The sequence below is a fragment of the Rhinoderma darwinii genome, chromosome 11, assembly GCF_050947455.1.
Source record: "Rhinoderma darwinii isolate aRhiDar2 chromosome 11, aRhiDar2.hap1, whole genome shotgun sequence".
Lineage (NCBI taxonomy): Eukaryota > Metazoa > Chordata > Amphibia > Anura > Rhinodermatidae > Rhinoderma > Rhinoderma darwinii.
Window position 1 is genome coordinate 76,657,282 of NC_134697.1, and position 26,072 is coordinate 76,683,353.

The 26,072-nt window shown below is 42.8% G+C and overlaps 2 protein-coding genes across 3 annotated transcripts in view; one reads left to right on the forward strand and one right to left on the reverse strand.

The window, feature by feature from the left end:
* Nucleotides 1-17,610, forward strand: part of PLAC9 (placenta associated 9) — a 50,930-nt gene extending 33,320 nt beyond the window's left edge. For both annotated transcript variants that reach the window (XM_075842818.1, XM_075842817.1), the window contains exons 2-4: nucleotides 11,755-11,846; nucleotides 15,282-15,405; nucleotides 17,437-17,610. In XM_075842818.1, coding sequence (XP_075698933.1) covers nucleotides 11,755-11,846; nucleotides 15,282-15,405; nucleotides 17,437-17,447 — 227 coding nt within the window. In that variant the 3' untranslated portion in view covers nucleotides 17,448-17,610. The remainder of the gene's footprint in view (nucleotides 1-11,754; nucleotides 11,847-15,281; nucleotides 15,406-17,436) is intronic.
* A 4,508-nt stretch (nucleotides 17,611-22,118) lies between these two features.
* The window catches only part of ANXA11 (annexin A11), an 80,290-nt gene continuing 76,336 nt past the window's right edge, over nucleotides 22,119-26,072 (reverse strand). The window contains exons 14-15 of the mRNA XM_075841766.1: nucleotides 24,604-24,726; nucleotides 22,119-23,932 (exon numbers count right to left, since the gene is read on the reverse strand). Coding sequence (XP_075697881.1) covers nucleotides 23,873-23,932; nucleotides 24,604-24,726 — 183 coding nt within the window. The 3' untranslated portion in view covers nucleotides 22,119-23,872. The remainder of the gene's footprint in view (nucleotides 23,933-24,603; nucleotides 24,727-26,072) is intronic.

A 26,072-nucleotide genomic window follows, 5' to 3' on the forward strand; every position in this document is an offset into this window, starting at 1 on the left:
ATCTAATCCGATCATGTGTGATACTGTCTACTGAGCCACTGTATCTAATCCTATCATGTGTGATACTGTCTGCTCAGCCACTGTATCTAATCCTATCCATAGTTTATAGGGTCGTAGTGCTATAGATATGCTATGCTGTCTCATATACACACTTTTTTTGGGGGCGGACACATATGTATTGGGGCTATTTCCCTGACATTTTAAGCCCTGAGGGTATGTTCACACGGCAGCGTCCGTTACGGCTGAAATTACTGTGCTGTTTTCAGCCGTAATGGCATGTGCAGGCGTCTTTTGCTGCGTCCATTACGGAAGTAATTGAAGCTGGTTTTCCATGGAGTCCATGGAAAACGGCTCCATTTACATCTGAAGAAGTGACAGGCAGTTTTTTACGCGCCGCCTTTTGACAGCGGCGCGTATAAAAAAATGACCATCGGCACAGAACATCGTAAGACCCATTCAAATGAATGGGCAGATGTTTTCCGACGCTTTTGAGCCGCATTTTCGGACGTAATTCAATGCTAAAACGCCCGAATTACGTCCGTAAATAGTGTGTGTGTGTGAACCCAGCCTTAGTGACGCCCCGGCTGCTAGTGCTGCATTGTTGGGTCACTTAGGAGACCCAGCGATGCAGCTGAAAGCGGACCGTCAGCCATGAGAAGTTTGCGGGGGGGGGGGGCCAGTAAGAATTTGCGCATCGGGGCCCATGAGCCTCTAGCTACGCCCCTGGCTGCGGCCATTGAGGGGTCAGGCGAGTTTAACAGGTAAGATGTTGATGACAGGATCCCTTTAAGTGTTTCACACGTGGAGGAAGAAGGGGTATAAACCTTTCCCCCAGCTGAAATAAATTCTCAACTCTATCTTGCCTATAGAGAGAGGTTTCCACCCAATCCATTCGGAACAGGTATGAGAATTTTTCCAAAAAAATATAGTAGGTGGGGGGAGTGTTACCAATCCAGACCTGTGGAATTGCCTAGACATAGTACAACATTTTCTTGTGATTTTTTGGGATATAAGACATGGAAGAAGGCAGAATGCCAAATTTTCCCCATTGTAAAGTAAAGGGGTATTGTATAGATAGTGGGCCTGAGACAAATTGTTGTATTCTTTGCCAAAATGCGGTAATGGAAGCACAAGACCAAAAGCAATGCCACAGGTCAGCCGCCATCATTATGACACTCCGTTTGGATGTTTGTAAACAGAAAAGCACGTGGTGCTTTTCTGTTTACATTCATTCTTTTACTGCTGTCGCGCGAATCACGCGCATCCCACGGAAGTGCTTCCGTGTGGTGCGCGTGATTTTCACGCACCCATTGACTTCAATGGGTGCGTAATGCGCGAAAAACGCAGAAATATAGAACATTACGCAGCGGTCTCACGCTGCGCAAAACTCACGGACAGTCTGCACTGCCCCATAGACTTGCATAGGTCAGTGCGACCCGCGTGAAAACCACGCGGGCTGCACAGACGTATAGCGCGTTCGTGTAAATCCGCCTTAAGAGCCCTTCAAACCTGACTTGGTGCCTAAAATATTTTCTGATATAATGAAGGCCCCAAAATCCTCTATGTACTCCTTTGCTTCTGAGGCCTGTGTTTCAGTCCATTACCACACTAGGGCCACATGTGGGATATTTACTAAATCTGAAAAACCTGAGTTGCATTTCTCTGGTAAAACTTTGTGTTACAAAAAAAATGGAGTAAAAATGAATTTCTGAAAAAAAAAAAAAAAAAGGGAAATTTGTAAATTTCACCTCTACTTTGCTTAAATTCCTGTTAAACATTTAAGAAACTTTCTAAATGCTGTTTTGAATACTTTGAGGGATGAAGTTATTAAAATAGGGGGACTTATTGGGGGTTTCTAATATATAAGGCCCTCAAAGCCACTTTACAACTGTACTAGCCCCTGTAAAAATTAGCCTTTTGAAATTTTCTTGAAAATGTGAGAAATTGCTGCGAAAGTTCAAAGCCTTGTAACGTCCTAGAAAAATAAAAGAATGTTCAAAAAATGATGCTAATCTAAAGTAGACATATGGGGGATGTTAATTAGCAACAATTTTGTGTGGTTTAACTGCCTGTCTTACAAGCAGATACATTTAAATTTAGAAAAATGCAATTTCGCAATTTTTTGCAAAATTTGGGTGTTTTTCACAATTAAATAATGAATGTATTGAGCAAATGTTGCCAGGAACATCAAGTCCAATGTGTCATGAGAAAACTATCTCAGAATCGCTTGGATAGGTAAAAGCATTCCGGAGTTATTACCACATAAAGTGAAACAAGTCATATTTGAAAAATGAGGCTCTGTAAGGAAGGTCAAAAGTAGCCAAAAAGTGAAGGGGTTAAACAGCATGTAAAGGTCCACACAACATTAACATATATGTTTTGCTGAATAAATACTGGAGAGTTAAAGGGGTTATGGAATGCCTCTTGCGTTGGGCGGAAGAGACTTGTGCACAAAACCTGCCAGGCGTCAGATGGTTGCTTCAGCATCTGTCCCACCCAGCATGAAACTGCGTTTCTCCCAGACAATGTCAGATCAGACAGAAGCGGGGGGTGCCACACAATCAATTTAAGTGTCTGCCAGAAAACTGTATCGCTTAGTCATGAAAATCAAACATGGGCAGTTTAATTTAGTACAATGTCAGAATCCTTAGTGTGTTTGGATGCCCCCGTACACACTAGATTGTGCTGCACGTATTATGGGCGGTAGATAATATTAAAGTGACACCCTAGAGGTCTTAAGGAGCTTAGTTCAGTTATTTCTGTTCCCCTCTTCATAATATTTAGAGATTCCCTAGTGACTGGTATAGTGCCAAGGGACTTGCGCAGGGCAATTGTGGTGCCTATTTTCAAAAAGGGCTCTAAGTCTTCCCCGGGTAATTATATACAAGTAAGCGTAACATCTATTGTGGGGAAAATGTTTGAGGGGCTATTGAGGGATTATATACAGAATTATGTGACAATAAATAGTATTATAAGTGACAGCCAGCACGGTTTTACTAAGGACAGAAGTTGTCAAACCAAACTGATTTGTTTTTATGAAGAGGTGAGCAGAAGCCTAGACAGAGGGGCCACTGTGGATATAGTGTTTTTGGACTTTGCAAAGGCATTTGACACTGTCCCTCATAGACGTCTAATGGGTAAATTATGGACTATAGGTTTAGAAAGTATAGTTTGTAATTGGATTGAGAATTGGCTCAAGGACCGTATCCAGAGAGTTATGGTCAATGATTCCTACTCTGAATGGTCCCCGGTTATAAGTGGTGTACCCCAGGGTTCAGTGCTGGGACCACTATTATTCAACTTATTTATTAATGATATAGAGGATGGGATTAATAGCACTATTTCTATTTTAGCAGATGACACCAAGCTATGTAATATAGTTCAGTCTATGGAAGATGTTCGTAAATTACAAGCTGATTTGGACACACTAAGTGTTTGGGCGTCCACTTGGCAAATTAAGTTTAATGTAGATAAATGTAAAGTTATGCATCTGGGTACCAACAATCTGCATGCATCATATGTCCTAGGGGGAGCTACACTGGGGGAGTCACTTGTTGAGAAGGATCTGGGTGTACTTGTAGATCATAAACTAAATAACAGCATGCAGTGTCAATCAGCTGCTTCAAAGGCCAACAAGATATTGTCGTCTATTAAAAGAGGCATGGACTCGCGGGACAGGGATATAATATTACTTTAAAAAGCATTAGTGAGGCCTCATCTAGAATACGCAGTTCAATTCAGGGCTCCAGTTCATAGAGAGGATGCCCTGGAGTTCGAAAAAAATACAAAGAAGTGCAACAAAGCTAATAAGGGACATGGAAAATCTAAGTTGTGAGGAAAGATTAAAAGAATTAACCTCTATGCGCACCTAATTGTGCCATTATGTCCTGTGCGGGTGGTGATGAATGGAGCACTCTGCATACACTGAGGGTATCAGCTGACACCCGGGACTAATGGCCAGGAACAGTGTTGGCGCTGTTTCTGGCTGTTTAACCCCTCAAATGCTGCAGTTAATCACGACCGCAGCATCTGAGGCGTTGGCAAGAGGGGGCGGCCCACACCGACATCTCACCCCCTCGCAACGAGATCGAGGGGGGAGGTGCCGATGGTTGTCATGGCAGCCCAGGGGCCTAATGAAGACCCCCCAGGACTGCCTCCACTCTGCCTCTGCTAAGCCCTGCCTTAATAGAAGCCTGTAAAAATTACTATACACTCCAATAAATTAGTATTGCAATGTATTGTACCAGCGATCCAACGATCACTGGTTCAAGTCCCCTAGGGGGACTAATAAACTGTGTCAAAAAAAGTGAAATGAAGTTTCCAGTAGTAAAAAAACACCTTTTCCCATTTTTCCTCTAATGTAATGTAAAAATAAAAAAAGTAAATAAAATTGGTATTGCTGCGTCTGTACAAAAAGTCGAAACTATTACAATATAACGTTATTTAATGTGCACGGTGAATGTTGTAAAAGAATTAAAAATTTAAAACCCCAAAATCTCTGTTTTTTTTTTACTGAACTCCGCTCTCAAAAAAATTTTAATAAAAGTGATCAAAAAGTTGTATGTACCAAAACATGGTACCGATAAAAACTACAGCTCGTACGGCAAAAAATAAGCCTTCACACCACTGAATCGACCAAAAAGGAAAAAAATTATTGCTGTCAGAATGTGGCGACACAAAACAAAAATTTTTTTCATAAAAAGTTATTATTTTTAAAGTAGTAAAATATAAAAAAAAACTATATAAATTTGGTATCACCGTAATCGTATTGAGCTACAGAATAAAATGAAGTTGTCGCTTTTACCAAATGGTGAAAGCCGTAAAAGTGAAACCCAAAGGAGGAACAATTTCAACCCGCAAATAATTTTTTTTCTGTTTCCCAGTACATCATTATATGGTACTTTAAATGCTAGCAATAGAAACTAAAACTCCTCCTGCAAAAAAATAAGCCTTCACACCACTCTATTGACGGAAAATAAAAACGTTATGGCTCTTGGAAGGCGGGGAGTGAAAAACGAAAAACTCAAAAAATGAAAAGAGAATAATAAGGTGGGACATGATTAACTTCTATAAATACATGAATGGCCCATAAAATAAATATAGTGAAATCCTGTTCCATGTACAGTAAAACCCACCAAAAAAACAAGGGAGCACTCCCTCTGTCTGGAGAAAAAAAGGTTCAACCTGCAGAGGCAAAAAGCCTTCTTTACTGTGAGAACTGTGACTCTATGGAATAGTCACCGCAGGAGCTGTCACAGCAGGGACAGTAGATGGCTTTAAAAAAGGCTCAGATAATTTCCTAGAACAAAAAAGCTCCTATCTCAATGTGTAGAATTTTTGTTTTATCCCTTCCTTTTTTCCCATCCCTTGGTTGATGATGGACATATGTTTTTTGTCAACGGTACTAACTCTGTGACTATGTATTGAGGAACATATACTTGTGTAAACAATCATACTATGCAACGTTAATAGGAAAAAATGAAGTTAACTGCATACCGGCACATCTCTTCTAAGACCTCTGAAAAAGCTATTTCACTTTATTAATGGCAGTTATAACTGGTGACTCATGCAGCAACAATGAGTATTACATAAAAATCCTTTGGAAAAAAAAAAAGAAGCAAAATGTAAAAAACACAAACTTTATTATTTTACTCATATGCTTAGTGTCCTACACTGTAGTAGTACAGACAATAGGAATAGCTACTATACACAAGCTGACCAAAGCATACTGTAGAGCAGGGGTCTCAAGCACGCGGCCCGCGGGCCGCATGCGGCCCCTGGGGCAGTCATCTGCGGCCCGCGGGACACAGAGCCGCTAGTACAGGCTCTGCTCCGGGACTTTGTGGAATTCCCTGAGATCGCTGTCCACATATGGACAGCGATGTCTGGGGCTTCCCCAGAGCTGGTGTCCCGTGCAGAGCGCAGTATCGGTTCTGCTTCGGCACTCTGGGGAATGCCCTGACATCGCTGTCCTCATCTTGACAGCGACGTCTGGGGCTTCCCCAGAGCCTGAGTCCCGTGCAGAGCGCTAGTATAGGCTCTGCTCCGGGACTCTGTGGAATTCCTTGACAGCTGGAGTCCCAAGAAGAACAAACTAGCGCTCTGCCCAGGACTCCAGCTCTGGGGTTGCCCCTAATATCACATTCCCTGACGTCACAGTGTATGGACAGTGACGTCAGGGGCTCCAACAGCAGAGGAATCCCCAGCCAAAGCGTCAGCAACGCTCTGGCTGGGGATTCCACTCCTAGAGAGGGCACTGTGGCAGCATAGTTACAGAGGGCACTGTAGCAGCATAGCTACAGAGGGCACTGTGGCAGCATAGCTACAGAGGGCACTGTGGCAGCATAGCTACAGAGGGCACTGTGGCAGCATAGCTACAGAGGGCACTGTGGCAGCATAGCTAGAGGGCACTGTGGCAGCATAGCTACAGAGGGCACGTGGCAGTATCTAAGGGTGTGTTGCATTATCTACAGAGGGCACTGTGGCATTATCTACAGAGGGCACTGTGGCATTATCTACAGAGGGCACTGTGGCATTATCTACAGAGGGCACTGTGGCATTATCTACAGAGGGCACTGTGGCATTATCTACAGAGGGCACTGTGGCACTATCTACAGAGGGCACTGTGGCACTATCTACAGAGGGCACTGTGGCACTATCTACAGAGGGCACTGTGGCACTATCTAAAAAGGACATGTGTGTCTGCCAAACGCTGCCAACTGAGCCGCCGGACTGCATTTAGCGACACTTAAACTGGAAAACTGGATTGTTGAAATAAGCACGTGGAGAATTCTCTCAAATTTTAAACCTAGTGTTATTATTATAGTAATATAGTGTTATAGTAGTTCAAATAACTAATCGATTCACAATAATTTTGTATTGTATCAAATTTAAAAATAATGCGGCCCGTCAACTTCCCTTTTTTTTTATATGTGGCTCACTTACCCGGCTGAGTTTGAGACAGCTGCTGTAGAGCCATCTATCCTGCGTATGGAGACTCGGTGTCAAAATTGAATAGCACTAACTGGACTGACGCACAGGGGCCTTAATCCTTATAGGGGTTTAATGAGATATAAAAATAACGATCTGAAATGTTGCCATTCTTGTCCGAGGACTGTATCCGGTATTGCAACTCGAGTGAATAGTGTTGAGCTGCAATACCAGAAACAGAGACAGACCACAGTGTTTCGGGAAGAAAAATATAAATTTTTCAAAAAAATATTATACAACTAGAAATGAGCGAATAGATTCTACACAAATCGAATTTGTTACGAATCTCTCAAAAGTATTAGATTTTATCGAAGCCGAAACTTTTTGAATTCGTCCTGCACGAATCACTCAAAATGGCAGCTGACATTTTACAGATGAGAAGACGACAGAGAAAAAGGATGACATGACTTCGGGCGGTGGCTGATTAGTGTCAGTGAGTGTGTTTCATAGTGAGGAAAAGAGAATAGTTAGATTTACAATAAGCAGAATTAATTTCTTGAATTACTTAGTGACTCGCCAATCTTTATTACATCATTCACAAATATTCTTCAATAATATTAAACCGGGTGCTGATATCGTGCCATTGTCTTCTGAAACAGAGGTCACGGACGTGATTTCACTCATAGTTTTGCATTTATTTAATACGGACACCAAAAATTGGCATATTGTGCTGCATCTAGCATTTATACAGCACCATTATACTTCCGTTTTTGTCCAAGTGACAATATTTTTCATGTAAATAGATTTCAATTTAAATCCTGGTGCGGATAGCATGCCGCTGCCTTCTAAAACAGACATCATGTATGTGATGTCACTCGCTCAAGTGTTTTACATATATAATTGCTAATACTAGTGCCGCTAAAAATTGTCGTATTATTCTGTGTTAAACAGTTGTGCAGCGCCGTCATACATCAGTCTCTGTCCAAGTGACAATTCTTTCAAAAAAAATAACGTAAAAAAGCCATTGCTTTTTCACTTTCCAGGGCGATCAGACACACTGTCACTGGCCCATGTAGCCGTGGAAATTAATATATATATATATATATATATATATATATTTAAAATAACACCATACATGTTGGTATTCTCCAAAAAGGGATCATTTTTGGACCGCTTATTAAAAAGCCATTGCTTTTTCCAATACCACCATCTGTGTATGAACACTGGCAGATATCTACCATCAAAAACAGATCATTTTTGGACCATTTTTTTTTAATTACAAAAAGCAAAAAACTCGAACTTTTTAAACAGCCTGTTTGTTACCGGCTACGATCCATTTACAAATAGCCAGGGCCGGCGTCAGCACCCAGAAAACCCGGGCAAGTGCCAGGGCCCACTACCCTAGGGGGGGCCCACTCAACCGTCGGGTGCGGTCGCTGCCGTCGTCACGGCATCACTGTCCATATATGGGCAGTGATGTCGGGAGGAGAGAAGGAGTTCCAGGCAGAGCTCCAGCGGCTCTGCTTTGGGACTCCGTCTCTGGGGAAGACCCTGACATCACTGTCCATACATGGACAGTGATGTCAGAGGGAGAAAAGGAGTCCCAGGCAGAGCGCTAGAAGCGGCACTGCTCCATGAGTCCGTCCCTGTGGAAGCCCCTGACATCACTGCCCATATATGGACAGTGCTGTCAGGAACAGAGCGGTGTCCCAGGCAGAGTGCTAGTAGTGCTCTGCCCAGGACTTTTGCTCTGTTGTTGCCCCTGACATCACTAGCCGTATATGGACAGCGGCTTCCCCAGAGTTGGAGTACTGGAGCAGAGCCTTTACTAGCGCTCTGCCTGGGACTTCGGCTCTGCTCCAGACATCAATATCCATATATGGACAGTGTTGTCAGGAGCAGAGCAGGAGTCCCAGACAGAGTGCTAGTAGTTCTCTGCCTAGAACTATGGCTCTGGGGTTGCCCCTGACAACACTGTCCATATATGGACAGTGACGTCTGGGGTTTCTCCTGAAGAGGAATCCCCAGCCAGAGCATCGGCAATGCTCTGGCTGGGGATTCCACTCCTAGAGGGAACCCCAAAAGCAATACCTGCAGGGGGGGAAGCTGTGTGGCACTAATAGGGAGGGGCGCTGTGTGGCACTACCTGGGAGGAGGGGGCTGTGTGGCGCTACCTGGGAGGTGGGGGCCGTGTGGCGCTACCTGGGAGGTGGGGGCCGTGTGGGGCTACCTGGGAGGTTGGGCTGTGTGGCGCTACCTGGGATGTGGGGCTGTGTGGCACTACCTGGGGGGCTGTGTAGTACTACCAGGGAGGGGGGCTGTATGGCTCTACCTGGGAGTGATGTTTTCTGCCATTTTACTGCCGCTGTGAGTTCACCCGCAAAGGGGCCTACTAAGTCTGTGTCGCCCAAGGGCCCACAAACCTGGAGCCAGCCCTGCCTTTAGCCATATATATATTGCTGTAACTTTGACATTACAAATGCTATCTTGGCGTTGAAAAGCTTAAAAGAGATTGGATACAGTCCTAGAAAACCTCAGAGTGTCAAGCACCACTTTTCAGGGCACTTTTGATTCAACAATTCGTTTCGGACCGAGTCAAATCTGACAACCAGTTCGATAGAATCGGAAATTAAACTTATTTCTGGAAATTTGCTCATCTCTACTTACACCCCCTATAACTTTGTTGTCCCTTCAGTTAACATTGCACAAAATGTGATGAAGTTTGTCTGCGGTAAAGAAATAAACAAATATTTAGACACCACAAAAGTAGGAAACCTACCTTTATAATGAATATATACATGTAAAAATTCATATTAAAAATTAATTCTTACACCAAAAAAATTTGAAATTTAAACTATAAGATTCCTCACTTGGTCTATGTTGCTCATACAGTGGTTTTTTTTTTTTTTCCTACACGAGTCATATACCATTATATAAATATATAAATGGCCCATATGACAAAATGTGATAACTTTTATAATTCTTTTTGTGGACCCCACATAGAATACATGGTCACTGCTTGTGTTTAAGGGAAGTCTCCCTTTAAAGGGAATGTGTTGCCAGAAAAAACTGTTTTTGTTTTTTTAATTAAACATTTAGTGTGTAGGTGATTAAACATTGTTCAAATTTTTTTTATTTTTTTCACGAGTCAGGAAATATTATAAATTAGATTCTAATTTATAATATTTCCCATTGCTGGTCACTAGATGGAGCTATTCCCAAAATCTCAGCATTGCATGTGGTAAAGCAACCACATTGCTTTTTGCTGCAAAATTGGGAAAAAAGCACTCGCTCTAGTGAGCTCTGAGAATCCCCCCCCCCCCCTCCTTTATCCTGGCTAGTGCCGGGATAAACGAGGGGTTTGAACGGTCTAACCTCCTACACTGTGTGTCGCCATTTTTTGAGCTAACACACAGTGTAGTAGGTTTACATACAGTAGTAAACACACACAAACACGAACATACATAGAAATCTCTTACCTGCTCCTGCCGCCGCGGCTCCCTCCGGCCCGTCCGCTCCGTCTGCTGCCGCTGGTCCAAGTGCACAAGTCCGGAAGCCGCGACCGGAAGTAGTAATCTTACTGCCCGGCCGCGACTTCCAGTCCACAGGAAAAAGGACCCCAGGGCTGTCTGTTCAGTATGCCTGCTGTTCGGGCCCTCTATGTGTCATAGTGACAGTGCAATTTATTAGCAAACAGGAGTAAAAAAATACAAAGTTAGTATTATAGTTAAAAAATAAAATGTTAAAAAAAGTTATCCCTTCATGGGAAAAAAAAAAAAAGTAAAAAAAATAAAGAAATGTCCCTTTCAAAAAAAGTCATTATTTAGCATAATATATATTTGAATGCCCATACATTATATTAAAATAAAAAAAACGACATATATTAGGTATCTACATATATTAGGTATCTACACGACCTAAATAAGCTGAAGAATTAATTTAACAGGTTAGTCTGAAATGTGAACGGGTTAAAAACCAAACAAGAATTAATTTGAAGGGTTATTTAGCGTGAACGGGACAAAAAAATAAAAAAACTGCAGAAAATAACTTTTTTCTATATTCACACCACAAAAATAAATGACATAACACACAGAAAAAAAATACTATTTCTCCCGCATTAAACAAGGCTTCATATAGCCACATCAATGAAAAAATTAAAAACAATTATGGCTGTTAATAGGCAGAGGCAAAAACTAAAAAATTTAGCTGGTCATTATGGACTTTTCAGGCCTAATCATTAAGGGGTTAATGGGAGGACTAATGTGATATAACTGTTAGTTGATCTAATGATTGGTTGTCTGCTCTTTCCGCTCTCAAACTTCGGTTTCTTTATTAATTATATAATTGTTTGCAAGTTTGTATGACATGATACAGTACATACGGTCATGGAAAAAAAAACAATTACACCCTCCTTCAATTGTTTGTCTTTATTTATCAGGGCCTAAGTAACAATTGTGTGGTCCTCACCAACTTATATAGAGAAATAATCTTAGATGACAACAGAAAAAAATGGATTTCAATATATAGACATTTTTTCCAAAAAGTAAACCCTTCAGAAACCAGGTGGAAAAAAATTATACAAAAACTACAATTTGCCACGGAATGTATGGGCACCCTAAAAGTAAAACTTTTGGCAGTTTGATGATCTAGTGGACTCAGGTGTGTGTCTACATCATGCCAAGAAGAAAGAAAATCGGCCATGACCCCAGGGAAGAAATTGTCAATTAGGTCTTAATAAATAAAAACATAGACATTAAGGTGGTTGTATTTTTCATATGACTAAATCTGGATTTTAATCCTAATGCATTGCCTTTTTACCCTTAGCTGCTGAACCTGCAAGTACCTTACACAGAGAGAGGGGAGACTGGTGTAATGAACACCAGACGGTCCACAAACGTTTGGATGCTATAGAGGAGGTAATGTCTATTGTCTTCTCTGAAATCAGAGTCTCTTTGCTCAGAACCGCAAGCTAGAATGGGATGTTCAGACAAACATTACTATACAATGCAGGGGCGTAACTAGGAAAATAGGGCCCCATAGCAAACTTTTGACTGCCCCCCCTCCCCTGGGTGCCACACGCAGCCCCCCTTGTAGATAGTGTCCCCTGTTGATTATGCCATACAGGCCCCTGTAGATAGTGCCATACAGCCCCATGTAGATAGCACCATACAGCCCCCCTGTTAGTGTCATACAGCCCCCCTGTTAGTGCCATACAGCCCCCCATTAGTGAAATACAGCCCCCCATTAGTGAAATACAGTAGATAGTGCCATACAGCCCCCTGTAGATAGTGCCATACATCCCCCACTTCCCCTTGTAGATAATGCCCCCACCAACCCCTTGTAGTGCCATACAGCCCCCCTGTAGATAGTGCCTTACATCCCCCACTTCCCCCTTGTATAGTGCCATACAGCCCCCCACCTTCCACTTGCAGATCGTACCATACAGCCCCCACCTCACACTTGTAGACAGTGCCCCCAAAAATAAAACAAAATTTGCAGCCCCACGGTAGACTGTACCATACAGCCCAGTAGATTGTGTCATAAAGCCCCCTGTAGATTGTGCCATAGTCCCCACCTTGCCCTTGTAGATAGTGCATCCACCTCCCCTTGTAGGCACTGCCCCCAGCCTCCCCCTTGTAGACCGTGTCCCCACCTCCCCCTGGTAGATAGTGCCATACAGCCCCTCACCTCCCCCTGGTAGATAGTGCCATACAGCCCCTCACCTCCCCCTGGTAGATAGTGCCATACAGCCCCTCACCTCCCCCTGGTAGATAGTGCCATACAGCCCCTCACATCCCCCTGGTAGATAGGGAAATTATAGGGGTTTTCTGACCCTAATTTCGACTTTTTAAAAAGTTCTGGGCGCACTAAATATCTTACAATAATCCCCCTAAATTCCTTCTTCTTGCTCCTGATGTTTTCCTCACGATACCCACTCTCCGTGCAAACTTTTCCGTTTGTTTACATCCAGAAGTTTCAGTCCCTCCTAGACTACATTAACCACAATGCATAAAGCATAAATGCTAAAGACGCCTCGTATATTACGAGGAGGAGCATTTACGGCTGAAACGACGCAGCTGTTTTCTTCTGAAAACAGGCTGTCATTTCAGCCGTAAATGACAGCTAGCGTGTGAACATACCCTTAGTTTGAACCACGCATGCTCTGTGAATGATTGACCGTCTCCAGCCCCCCTTGAACATGACGTCAGTAATGACGCTCCGTACATTGAGCAGGCCAGAAGTAAGCGTGGACAGTGAACGGACTGGACTTCGCTGGAAGAATGAATATCAGATGGGGTTGGCGTCACGTGACCTGCAATGCAATAAAAAAAACCTTGCAGATTCTCCAGCGTGAGTAATTTGAAAAGTGACTTGTATTGGCAGCTGTAGGTGATTGACCATTACATGTGAGGTTCCGGAAAACCCCTTTAAGTCTTTACCATGATTAAGCGCCCTTTCACATCACATCCAGTTCAAACGTCAGTTTGTGTTTTTTTTTTTCCTTTTCATGTTTGCGTCATGGTTAAATTCATCCATTTGTCTCTGTTATACAAGTTTCTGTCGGGATCCATTTTTTAATAGGACAGACAAACGGAGACGGTCTTATTTTTCTGTCCTGATTAACTACAGGATTCTGACGGCTCCGTTTTTCAATACAATGCAATACAGTGTAGGCATCCTGTTGCACTATCCTGGTTGAGATCTTCTATTTTTTTTCTTGTTCACATTTTTGTCGGGGCTCTATTATGAGATTCCGTCGCAGATTGTGTCATATCTGCCAGACAGAATAGATGGAAACCTAATTGAACCCATTAAAGTCAATGGGTTTGTCAGGGGCCAATGGTTACCTATGACTGAACAGAAAAGAGAGTGCAGATGTGAAAAGAGCCTTAGCTATTACACCTTTCCTTATACACTATTACTCTTATTATTCTCTCTCTCCCTCTCCCTCTCCCTCTCTCTCTCCCTCCCTCCCTCTCTCCCTCTCTCCCTCTCCCCCCAGGCGGATTTGGCTCGCGGGGAAAAAGAAGCCCCTCCTATTGAAATTAATAGAAGGCAGAAAAAAAAACCGGTGGCGCTGGTTTCTAAGCATTTTTCGAGGCGTTTTTTGCCCGCGGTACTTGCATTCGATTTAATGGCCGTGGATAAAAACCGCACCGAAAACTGTGGACAAAAAAGTACAGGGAGTTCAAAATCCACCTCAAAATTCCTGAAGGAATTCTGAGGCGGATTTTTTTTCTGTCTGCAAAACAACAGTGTGAACAGGGCCTAAGAGTGTATACACACAGTGCGGTTTTACCGCGTTTTTCCCACATGGCCTAAAAGCGCATCGAAAAATGCATGCGTTTTTATCACAATTTCATCGATGCTGTTTTCGGCCACATGGCGAGAAAGTGTCAAAACCGCACTGTGTGAATACAGCTTTACAAAATATTTTTTTTTTATTGAAATAGGTACTCTCCCACAAAACGTGTTTTGTGCACAAATTTTGCACGTTTTTGGCACATAATTAGGACTCCCATTGACTATGGGAACATTTGGAGCATTTTGCGCACAAAGAATTGACCCGACGCCTCTTTTTTTACGCAACACGCTTTTTAACGCTCGTGTAGAAAAGCGCGTTGTATGTATGAACAGCGCGCTTTACCATTGATGTAAATGGGAAGCTTAATCAAGCGGTTTTTGGCGCACAAAATGCGATAAAAACCACGTAAAATACACGTCGTGTGAACCTGTCAACTGGTAAGTCATTCACCACCGTCTTCCCTCTTGACTTTCATCATTCTTAGGGCTCGTCCACACGCTGCAGAATTGACGCATATTTTCCGGCCGGAATTTCGGTAGGAAAAAACGGAGCAGAATACAGTTGCAGGATAGTGGATGACATTTAACAAATCTCAGCCACGCGCTGCGTAAAAATTTGAAAACTAAAATTTCACATGCCCATTGCACCCCCTCCCTTGTGTTTGCCTGGATCCATCATCTATTTGTTGTACAGATCATGTTACAAGTGTAATCTTATTCATTCCCCTGGTCACATTCTTGTGCAAAGTACATCAGCATTTCTCTCCTGTACGGAGAGTTTTCTATAATGTGTAGGTAAACTGTATCAGCAGCCCCTGGAAGCAAACAAGACTGTTCCCATTCACAGAAAGAAATCTTTAAAATAGTGAGTAATTAAAACACAAAGAACATTATAACATTTGCATTAATTTCTCTCTAACATAAGATTTACTTATATAAAATCAGAAACCCAATTAAGCGTGATAAACCTTCTATACAGAAAATATACATTTCCAATAAATAAAAAGTGACTGAAAAAGTACCTACATACCTTGTATTTTTTTCAGAGGGTGAAAAAAACAGTGGAACACTTGTATTCTGAAGTGAACTCTTTACTGGACACCATTTCTAGATCTTCTTGGGCCCTATCGGTAGCACCCAGTGGCCCTCTCTTGGATATATTTGAGGAAGGTTAGTAAATATATTAGAAATGTTTAAATAAATAAAAAATGAAATACAAACCAAATTGGAAGGGTGAAAATTTGGCATAGAGGAGAATTTCATGCTCTAGTAACTGCATTCATAAAGTATTTTCCCTTTCTGGAACACCCATTAATTTCCATGGGAGTAATGGAAACAGTGTAGCTCAGATGGCTTGACTGTTTCTCGGAACCATGACCACCTCTGAACCGATTTCCCACTGGGATCTAGCAAACAGCAGCCATCTCACTAGGCAGGGACGGGGGATCTTGATCTCTTTATAGGTTCGAGTTCTAGAGCTGGGACCTGCATTTATCCAACATTTATGGCATAAACTATGGATATTCTGTTAACGTCTGAGATGGGAATACCCCTTTAAGGAAAAATACAGGGCAAATAGATACACTGTGTTATGCCTAGTGCAGGGTCTCTCTTTTGCTCTGAATTTTTGTATCATGCACAGCCCCCTCAGGTACTGCAATAGGTATAATCAGTGAAAAAGTTCTAATTTTCTATTTCAGTGGAATCAGACATTGATCTATTGTATTAAGGGATCCCTCAACTCTCCCCTGCAGATGTCCGTGGATAGAAGGATTGGGCATGTTGGATTTCAGGGGAAAGTAGAATTGGGCATGGGAGATAAGCCGCTGCCAGAGGGGTTAGGCAGTGACTTATTCGCCTCTTTCCCAGTTCATTATATGGCACCATTAAAACTACAACTTCTCCCGCTAGAAACAACCCCTTATACGGCTATATAGACTGAACAGAAAAAAAAAATAGTTATGGCCCTTGTAATGCAACAAAAATTAAAACACGCAAACTGGGTGTGTCTCCAAGGGGTTCACAAATTGTTATTATTTTGTAAAAGTTGTAAAACATAAAATAAAAACTATATAAATTTGGTATCGCCGAAATCGTATTGATCTGCAGAAAAAAGTAAACGTTATTTAAACCGCAGGGTGAACGCCATATAAACAAAATTTAAAAAAAACGATGGAGGAATTGCTGTTCGTTTTCTATTCTATCCCACAAAATGGTTTAAATTAAATGGTGCCATTAAAAACTACAACACATCCTGCAAATAAAAAAAAAGCCCTTATACGTCTATCTCGACGGAAAATTGAAAAAGTGATGGCTCTTGGAATGAATGGAGGAAAAAAAAAAAATCAAAACAAACATTTTTTTAAATGGCTGCGGCGTTATTTTTTTAAAATTATTTTTACATTTAAATCCGGTTAAGGAAATACTTTTTATCGTTATTTTTAAACAATAAGGGACTGTCAAATGTATGTGCCAGTCATTATTGATGCAGTCAGTTGTTCATTGCAACTTGTAAAGGCAGGCCCCCAATTGCATGACTAGTAATCTCAGTAATGTGATCAGAAGGATCACATAAATTTCTGAGATTGGGGGTTTCTCCAAAACCGCCCATTACAGCCAGTGTACGCAAACTCTCCTGGCGCTGTGTAGAAAATGCAGCAGCCATGGCCCCTTTGTTTTAGGGACTGCGGGAGCTACGGGCACATCAATAATTAAGGTATGGAAGCATTGAATATAACCATTAAAAAGCCTCACTGCTTACATCTATAGCTGCTCAGCACATTCATCTATGAATGTGGTTTAGGTGGAGATGTTCCTGCATAAGCTCCCACCATTTCAGAGGTTAATCAGAAAAGATGACCTTTGTATTCAAAGTCTTACTCTCCCTGGTATGAACCACGATTCATCATTTTTGTACGGAACACAATGATATTTTTTTTACAGAACAACCATGTAAGCTTCCCCTCATGGACAAGTCAATACACAACTATCATTAGTCAACTCTTACAATACCACCATCATTAGGAGACTTCTCTGTGAATACCAGATCTTATGTTGAGTTCCTCACGCGTTTGAGCCACGAGCCACCATGATAATTGTTTTTGGTTCTTCAGCCAATACTAACTAATAGTTCTCTTTAGAAAAGGACACTTGGGAATTTTAGTAAGTAATACTAATTAAATTTTTTTATATTTATTGTAGATTCAAGATGAAGATATCCCATACTCCCGTGCAGGACACTACCTAGTTTCTGAACACACCTTATGTATTTTTCCATTGTGCATTTTGTGATATATAAAAGTATATTTTACTACACCAGAAGCTTGTGATCTGCTACTCTAAAGCAACTATGCAAAGTAAAATGTATAAAACAAACCGTATGAACTAAAAAAATGTTTCATTCTTTGAATGGAAATGAGCGTATTACCTATTCGTGAAACTCAGGTTGTCGGATTATGCCAGCTGACCTAAATTATTGCCAGATTACAGCAATTACAAGTGCCCGCATATTATTAGGCTATTAATTCACTTGCTGATTGTGGTTATACGACCGCAGGGACACCAATCGATCACGAGAATGAGGAGAACTTGAGCTCTTTGTCATTTTCTCTGTATAACACTGATCTTGACTAGGCATTATGCAGAGAACTTGCGTCTCAGCACCACTCAAGTCAAAGGGGCTGGGTTGCATTAACTGCACAGCACTAGGGCGAGAGTAGCGCCATTCAGGGAAAAATTCAAGAGAGCCACTTCCCTTATCTAGCAAACAGGGGAGGTCTTAGTGGTAGTAACTGCACCAATCAGCAAGCGACATTCTAATGTGCAATCTTACCATTACTGGAGGATGTAACCAAGATTATTAGACAATCATATTTTAGACGATCCGTTTTGGTTAGAAGGGTCTGTGCGGATATTGGGTGCTCGATATCGCCGTTGTGGGTGAAATAATCCAAGCGGACACAGAAAATAGTTTAACAGTTAAAACAGCGTGTTTATTTGAGGGAGACACAGGGGGCGCTCAGTACACATACCACTTGCTGTGATAAAGTCTATTGGTTGATGATAAATACTTTTTGCTTTCTTTACTTTGGACCCAGGATACCCAGTCTATAAAATCAATCCTCCAACTGCTTTTTCCTACCAACTGTCATGCAACAACAGCCACGCCTCCTGTGCACGGTGCAGTACAAAAGGGGGAAATTCCATGAGGGGAGATAGAGGGAAATTATGGGAAAATCCAGGAGGGGAAGTAGAGGGAAATAAAGGGATGATACAGGGGCGGATCACCGGGCTTTATTTAAGAACAACTGTCTAAAGGCGGTACGGTTGGTAAAGACTGACATGATCTGACACTTGGTTTCCAGAATACCACTCCCGTTCTGCCACATACCTCCCCCTTCTTAAATCCACAGGGAGTCCGATTGACCCTCTGGCGGGTCGTTGGTGACCTGGGAAGCCCGGTAATGAGCTTCTACGCCCATCAGTTACCCGTTGCCGGTAGAGACCGTCAGCGTTTCCGTGGTCTTGGCCCTTCTTGTGGGAAACAACAAAATTATAGGATTGCAGAGCCAAACGCCACGCAACAACCGACCATTGTCCTCTGCAGTCCGGTGTAGCCAACTAAGAGGATTATGATCCGTAATGACTGAATTCCCTCCCATAAATGTAGGGCTGCAGTTTTTTGAGGGGCCCACACAATGGCCAGGCACTCTCAATTGTAGTGTAAGCCCGCTCTCGGTCCAGCATCTTGTGGTAGAGGTAGGCAATAGTGTGCTAATGACTGGCTTGGTCAACCTGGTTTAGTACTGCTCCCAGTCGGACATCGAAGGCATCGGTTTGTACTAGAAACCGCCGGTGGAAGTCAGGGGTGACCAATACTGTGGCTGATGCCATGGCGGCCTTAATACTCTCAAAGGCCTGGTCACAGTCGGGGGTTCCTGCGCATCCAATACCTCCCCCATCTGTCTGCTCTGAGCGGGGGACAATTGGGACCCTAGTTGTACTTTTGCTATTCCCTGACCTTGTCGTGCTTCGGCTAGTAGGTCGGGGATGTGATCGGAATCGGGGTCATCCATGAGCGGACATCAGACAAGGCAGACCTTCCTCACATATATCAACTTGAACGGGGAGACTCCTTTGGCACCTCTCGATAAGCGATTAGAAGCTGCTGCAGAGAGCATTCCCAGTCTTTCCCCTCTGCATGGACATACCAAAGCAGAAATTGCTTGAGGGTCCCATTGAACCTTTCGCACAGTCCGTTTGTTTGGGGGTGATAGGCAGTAGTCCTTAGTGGACGTAACCCGAACCAATTCCAGAGGGACTGCATCAGTTTCCCTTGGAATTGAGAGCCTTGGTCGGTTAGCACCTCCTGCGGGAACCCTACCCTACCCTACTGAATATGTCCTTCAGGCCTTGGGCAACATGCTCCGCATTTAGGGATGAGAGAGCCACGGCCTCAGGGTAGCGAGTGGCGAAACCTACCAGTGTTAATATATAGTGCTTCCCACTACGGCTGGGGATGGGTAGCGGCCCTATCTGATCTATGGTTACCCGTTGGAAGGGTTCCCAATAATGGGCATGGACTGGAGCGGAACTCTGCAAGGCGCTCCACCTAACAGTTAACATACGGGGCATGAGGCTCGGTACCGCCGTACATCCTGTGTCATCCCTGGCCAAAAGAATTTTCGCTGGAGCCGGTTTCCGGCGTGGCCTGCTGCGGGGATATCATGAGCCAGCAAGTGGGAAAGGTAGCGCAAGGTCACCATCAGCTGCTTAGTGGTGGTCCATGGGGCCTCGGGCAAGGTCATGGGTTTTATACGATATAACAATCCATTCTCTCACTTGTACTGCTCTTGGGCGCCTTCAACCGGGGCTTTATCTGCAGCACTACGGGCTGGAGTTAAGGAGTCAGTCGCTTGGGCAGTCCGGAACTCTGCTCTATCCACCTCCCCCAAGTCTACCTGGCAGTCAGTCTCATCTGTCGAGTTTGCAGTGTCAGAGGTTGGTTCGCTTACCATCGGCAACTCTGGGAGAAGGATTGCTGGGACTAGAGCTTGGGCGACCTCTGGGGAGGAAGGTGGCAGCGGCTGATCTGGCTGTATCTTCTGGGCTTGGCTGCGGGTAACTGCGGCCCCAAACTGGCTGGAGGCTGTTCCCCAAGAGGGCTGCAATGGTGAGGCCTTCCATCAGGCCAACGATGACCATTCCCTGACCGGCACCCCAGTCCATGAACATTCGGCCCAGGGGGATGGGGATGTGCTGGCCGCCGACCAGGGCAACATTGACACGTCGATCTCTTAGGATCTGGGATTCTGGAACTAAATCAGGACGCACAAGGGTCAGGGAGGCACCCAAATCCTTGTGTCCCTGGACGACCTGATGACCCACCATAATCGTCTGGAAATGGCTTAGCATGTTGGCCGGGGTATCTTTATCCACATGGCCCACAACATGGAAGGCTACCTCTCCACCTCAGGTGCATCTAAGTAGTTGTGCTCACAAAGGGGGTCATCCATCTCTTAGAGGTGAGCAACTCGGTGTGGGGCCTGGAGTGGCCCTGGGAGCAGCACTCAGTCCCACAGGCAGTTACGCTGCATGTGCCCAGCTTGTTTGCAGCGGCGGATCTCCAGGAAGGTACCGTCCACCTGGAGGGAATACGGCTGGCTCGGGCCAGAACGAGGGACTATTCAGTGGCAGTTGGGATGGCCCCTCGGGACGGAGGATGCTGGGTAGATCGAGGGTCAGGACGGCTGGTACATCTCCATCTGGGCCGGTTGGCCACAAACTCGTCCGCCAGGGTAGCTGCTTGTGTCAGGGTGTCTGGGCTCCGGTCAGTGACCCACTGATTCTCGGGGTTCATCTTCAGGAGGACCTGCTCCAGGATGAATAGACTCAATAGCTTCCACGCTGTTTGCCTGTTTTACCATGAGCCACTTGGTGCAGCTCTGCTGGGTAGCAAACTCTGTATGGGTGCTGTGGGCCGGGCGCCCCATGGTCTGGAACTTGACTTGGTAGGTCTCTGGGGTGTAATGGCGAAGCGCTGGAGCAGGGCCTCCTTCAGGTGGGGATAATCACGGCAGTCCTCCACACTTAGCGCCCGATAAACTTCAAAGGCTTTACCCGTTAGGCTGGGGCCCGCATACTTTGCCCATTCCGGGGTCGGAATGATGCTGATTGGTCAGCGTCATACACTCCGCTTTACAACGCCCACTTGGTCAAAAGTTAAAAAATGCCCAGTTGGGCATTAAGAAACTAAATTAGTGTAAATCCTAAAATTGCTCATAACTTGCTCAAAAATGATTGTTTTTCAAAATAAAAACCACTTTTGTTATCTACCTTACAGCACAGATCAGATTATGTAGGAGATAGGGCACTTATAATCTGGTGACAGAGCCTCTTTAATAAACATATGAAATAAGTGAGAAACAGCTAAGTAAAATTTGGACAAAGAAGACCATCTCGATGTGGAATCTGCAGTGATGAAAGTAATAATATTACATGGTATGGTTACTAAAGTTTTGGAGAGGAGTCGGTGATCCTGGGGTTATTCGGATTGCACCGTCTGTAGTCGGAAGGAATCCCCCCCCAGATGAGGAAAATTGGCTTCTGCCTCAGTGGAGTTTTTGCCTTCCTCTGAATTACCATTGCAGGAGAACTAGGTTGAAGATGGGCATATGTCTTTTTTAACCCTAATAACTATGTTACAGTGTAAATTTGGTGTAGGGCATGTTGACACAAACATTTACATGTGGTAAGTTATATGTGGTTTAGGTAGTTCCATTTTTCTTTACAATAAGTAAGAGGTTTGCTTGTTATGTAAACTGGTCTGTACTATATAAAACACTAGAACACCAATCAAGAAAATTCGCATAAAGTCGCAGAACTTGGATAATACAAGCACGTTTAATCTTATCTGTGAACATTTGTAAAGGTAATATAAATTTCAAACAAACAGGCACAAATGGCAGCTTAGACATTTCACCTCTATAGTGAATTTTGCTTTTATAGACGTCTCCAATCCTAAAACATTCAATGTTTTATATCTGGTAAGTCTAGCAGACCACAAACAGCAAAACCTGCATTTATTTTTTTGTTGTGTACAGATAAAAATGGTAAAAAACAGAACTGCATAAATGCCACTGCTTGTGAAAAGCTTGAACGATTTCAATTCACATTACATTACAGGTTGAATTTACAAAGGTTGTATTTATTTTAACAATATTCTTTGATTGATTATTATTATTCCTCGTACACATTGTCACTCTCACTATCACCCTAGCACACTTCAAACCAAACAATTTACATCTTTAAAGTTTTGTTGAATCCTGTGCGTTTCACTTGCTGAGTCTTTACATGTAGATCTATAAATAATACAACAAAAGGTCTTTAAAAAGGAGGACCGGTCACGTCCTTTGACACATAAAATGAGCTGGGTAGCATTCCATCCGCTGCAGAGCTGGTTTTCTTTTTCTGCTAGCCCCCTGCGTTCCAATGCAATCAGTCCTGTTTCCAAGTTTCTTTGACCTGTAAGAGTAGACTGTCAAGTGGGTGGTCCCCAGCGCGCAGTGTTAATCTCAGTCATCGCTGGGGATCGCCCACTTGACAGTCTACTCTTAAAGGTCACCGAAACTCACAGGACTGATTGCATGGGAACGCAGGTGGAAAAGAAAACCTGCGCTGCAGCGACTTGTAGGCTATCCACCTGGTTTTATATGTTAGAGAACCTGTTCACACAGAATCTGCCACAAAATTGCGACTCCCATTCATTTCAACCGGAGTTGGACGCTTCTTTTTCCCACTAGCTGACTCTTTCAGCTAGCGGGAAAAAGAAGCATCCTGCTCTATCTTTGGGCAGATTCCGCCAGAACCTCCCAATGAAGTCCATGGGAGGAATCTTCCTGCCAACGGCAGGAATAATTCCGCAGCAAATTTTGTGTCGGGACCCATCACGCAAAATCTGCTGTGTAAACAGGGCCTTAGAATGAGAGAGCGCTCTTAAATCCCTTCCTCCCGCTGGATTTAGGGAGGCCATGTATAGATTGAGCACCACTGTAATGTTTACATCAGCTCTGTGGACGCCATGTGTTTAATTTTTTTTATTATGCGGGATAACAAAAAAATGACTATCTTGGACAACCATTTTAAAAGTACATAATGCCTCTGTTTTCCCAGTATACTTGGCAGTCTTATCTTCAGGGTCTATGTTTTAGGCACCAGGAATGATGTTCTGCTTATTAAAAACAAAAAAACAACTCATATATAATATTTAATACAGAACAAAACTACTTGAGGGGGGAAAACGGTCTTGCATTAGTAAAATAAAAATATACCTCTAGACCTCTTTCCACATATAAGATTACAAATATGGCATTTGAATAATGCAAAGTAAAACAACAACTCAACGGAATAAGAAACATTGTAGAATAAAATGAATTGTGAACTGTGCTTATATGCAATAGTAATAGGACTTTATACTGATGCCCTTGCATTTTGCAGAGGTGTAGGTTGCCACTGTAGAGCTGACTGCCCAGTGCTTTGTATCAGAACACTGGGCATTCAGCTCATGGTGTCTCCAAGCTTAGAAAACGAGAGGGAAAAACACAGATGAGTCTTTGAGTTATATGATGGGAACAGGAACTCAGTCATTGCCACCACAAAGCTTCAGCAGGATCTTCCTGTAGTCTCCAGATGTGTCACCCTACGAGAATGCAGCAACAGAGATTAACACACAACACGACATTCTCACATTATAAACATACAAAAAAACTAAATAAATCAACATTTTCTAATTTTTTTCTGTCATCGTCATGTAGGGCCACATACATTAGTTAATTCAAAATAAAACGGAGAAACAGGTAAAAACTGAATAAAAAAAAAAACAGAAGGAGTGAATTTTACGTAAAAAAAAAAAATGCTAACAGTTCTTTGCAGGGATTCAACTACAAAATACTTGGCAACCCCCATGTTGGTTTTGATAGGGATTTGACCCCACATTGTAATGGCAAGGGTGAAATCCGCAACCTTTCTGCTGCAGAATAGAGAATGCTGCAAATGAGAAAATCCATGTCGGTTCTTTCCGCAACTAGTGAATTGGGTTTTGAAAATCATATTTCCTTACATTGCATTGTAGTTTGCAGCAGATTATCTGTGCTGAATCTGCACAGAAAGTCCACAACAGATATGCCCATTGTGAACATGTCCTAATACAGACGCCATCCTACGATCATTCTCTGCTCTAGGGCTTAGTCACGGGTTCACTATATCACTTATTCACTGTATCCTTTGACAGGTCTTGTTTTTCTTTTGTATTTTTGGTCTGCCTCCAATGAAGACATGCCACTAGTTCTGTGCGTAGAGGTGTTTTCTTACCGTGATATCTGTGTACAGAGACTTGCCATACATTTTTTTGTACTCCTGACGGATATCTAGCAGATCCACTTCACTCCGAGATACTAGAATACGGATTAGAGTCTTGTCTTTTGTCCCAGCACCCTAAATACAATAACAAATACACAACTGACACAAAATCTTCATTTATTCACCCTAATACGTCCGACTATACAATAAACTAGAGTGGTGTTACATAACCCAGATGATAACAATGTTACTTGTACGAACGATGCAGGAAAAACACAAAAACAATAGGTGCCCGATCACCAGTCCATATGACAAAGCTAAAAATCACAGCAGATCCCATTCTCTACTAGTCTGAAAGGCTTTATCTTGGTTTCATACTTAACCCCTTAATGACCAGGCCATTTTGCCCGTTAATGACCAAGGATTATTTTATTTTTTTTTCAGTCGTATTCCAAAAGTTGTAACTTTTATTCCGTCGACATAGCCGTATAAGGGCTTGTTTTATGCGGGACGAGTTGTATTTTGTAATTGTACCATTTTTAGATTCTTATAATATATTGATTAACTTGTATTACCTTTATTTTAGGACAAGATTGAAAATAAGCAGCTATTCCTGCATTGATTTTCACGTTATAAATTTACGCCGTTTACTATGCAGCATAAATAACATGTTAACTTTATTCTATGGGTCGGCACGATTACGGGGATACCAAATATGTAAAGGTTTTATATGATTTCCTACGTTTGCACAATAAAAACCCTTTTAGAAAAAAAAATATTTGTTTTTGTATCGCCGCATTCCAAGAGCCGTAACTTTTTAATTTTTCCGTCAATGTTGCCATAAGTGGGCTTGATTTTTGCGGGCCAATGTGTAGTTTTCATTAGTACTATTTTTGGGTACATAGGACTTATAGATAAACTTTTATTTAATTTTTTTTATGGGGGGAATGGGAGAAGAGAGAGAATTTTGCAGTTTTTTTGGACGCCGTTCATTCGGCGGTTTAATTAAGGTGTTCATTTTATTGTTCAAGTCGTTACGTTCGCGGGGATACTATATATATGTATGTGTTATTTGTTTTGAAACTTTTACTAAATAAAACCACGTTTTTGGGCAAAAAGTTTTATTTTATTTTGACTAATTTTTTTTTAAACTTTACTAAACTGCTTTAAATTATTATTTTTTAGTCCCACCAGGGGACTTCACTATGCGGTCTTCTGATCGCATATATAATGCTTTGGTATATCTTCATTATTGCTTGTCATTGTAAAACTGGCCTAACAGGCATTTGCTGAAGGCAGACCTGGGGGCCTTTGTTAGGCCCCCAGCTGCTATGGAAACCCGACAGCGCCCCACGATTTTTGCGGGGGCGCCGATGGGGTCACAGAGGGAGCTCCCTCCCTCTGTCAAACACATTAGATGTCGCTGTCGCTATTGACAGCGACATCTAATGGGTTAAACTGACGGAAACGGAGCGCGCTTC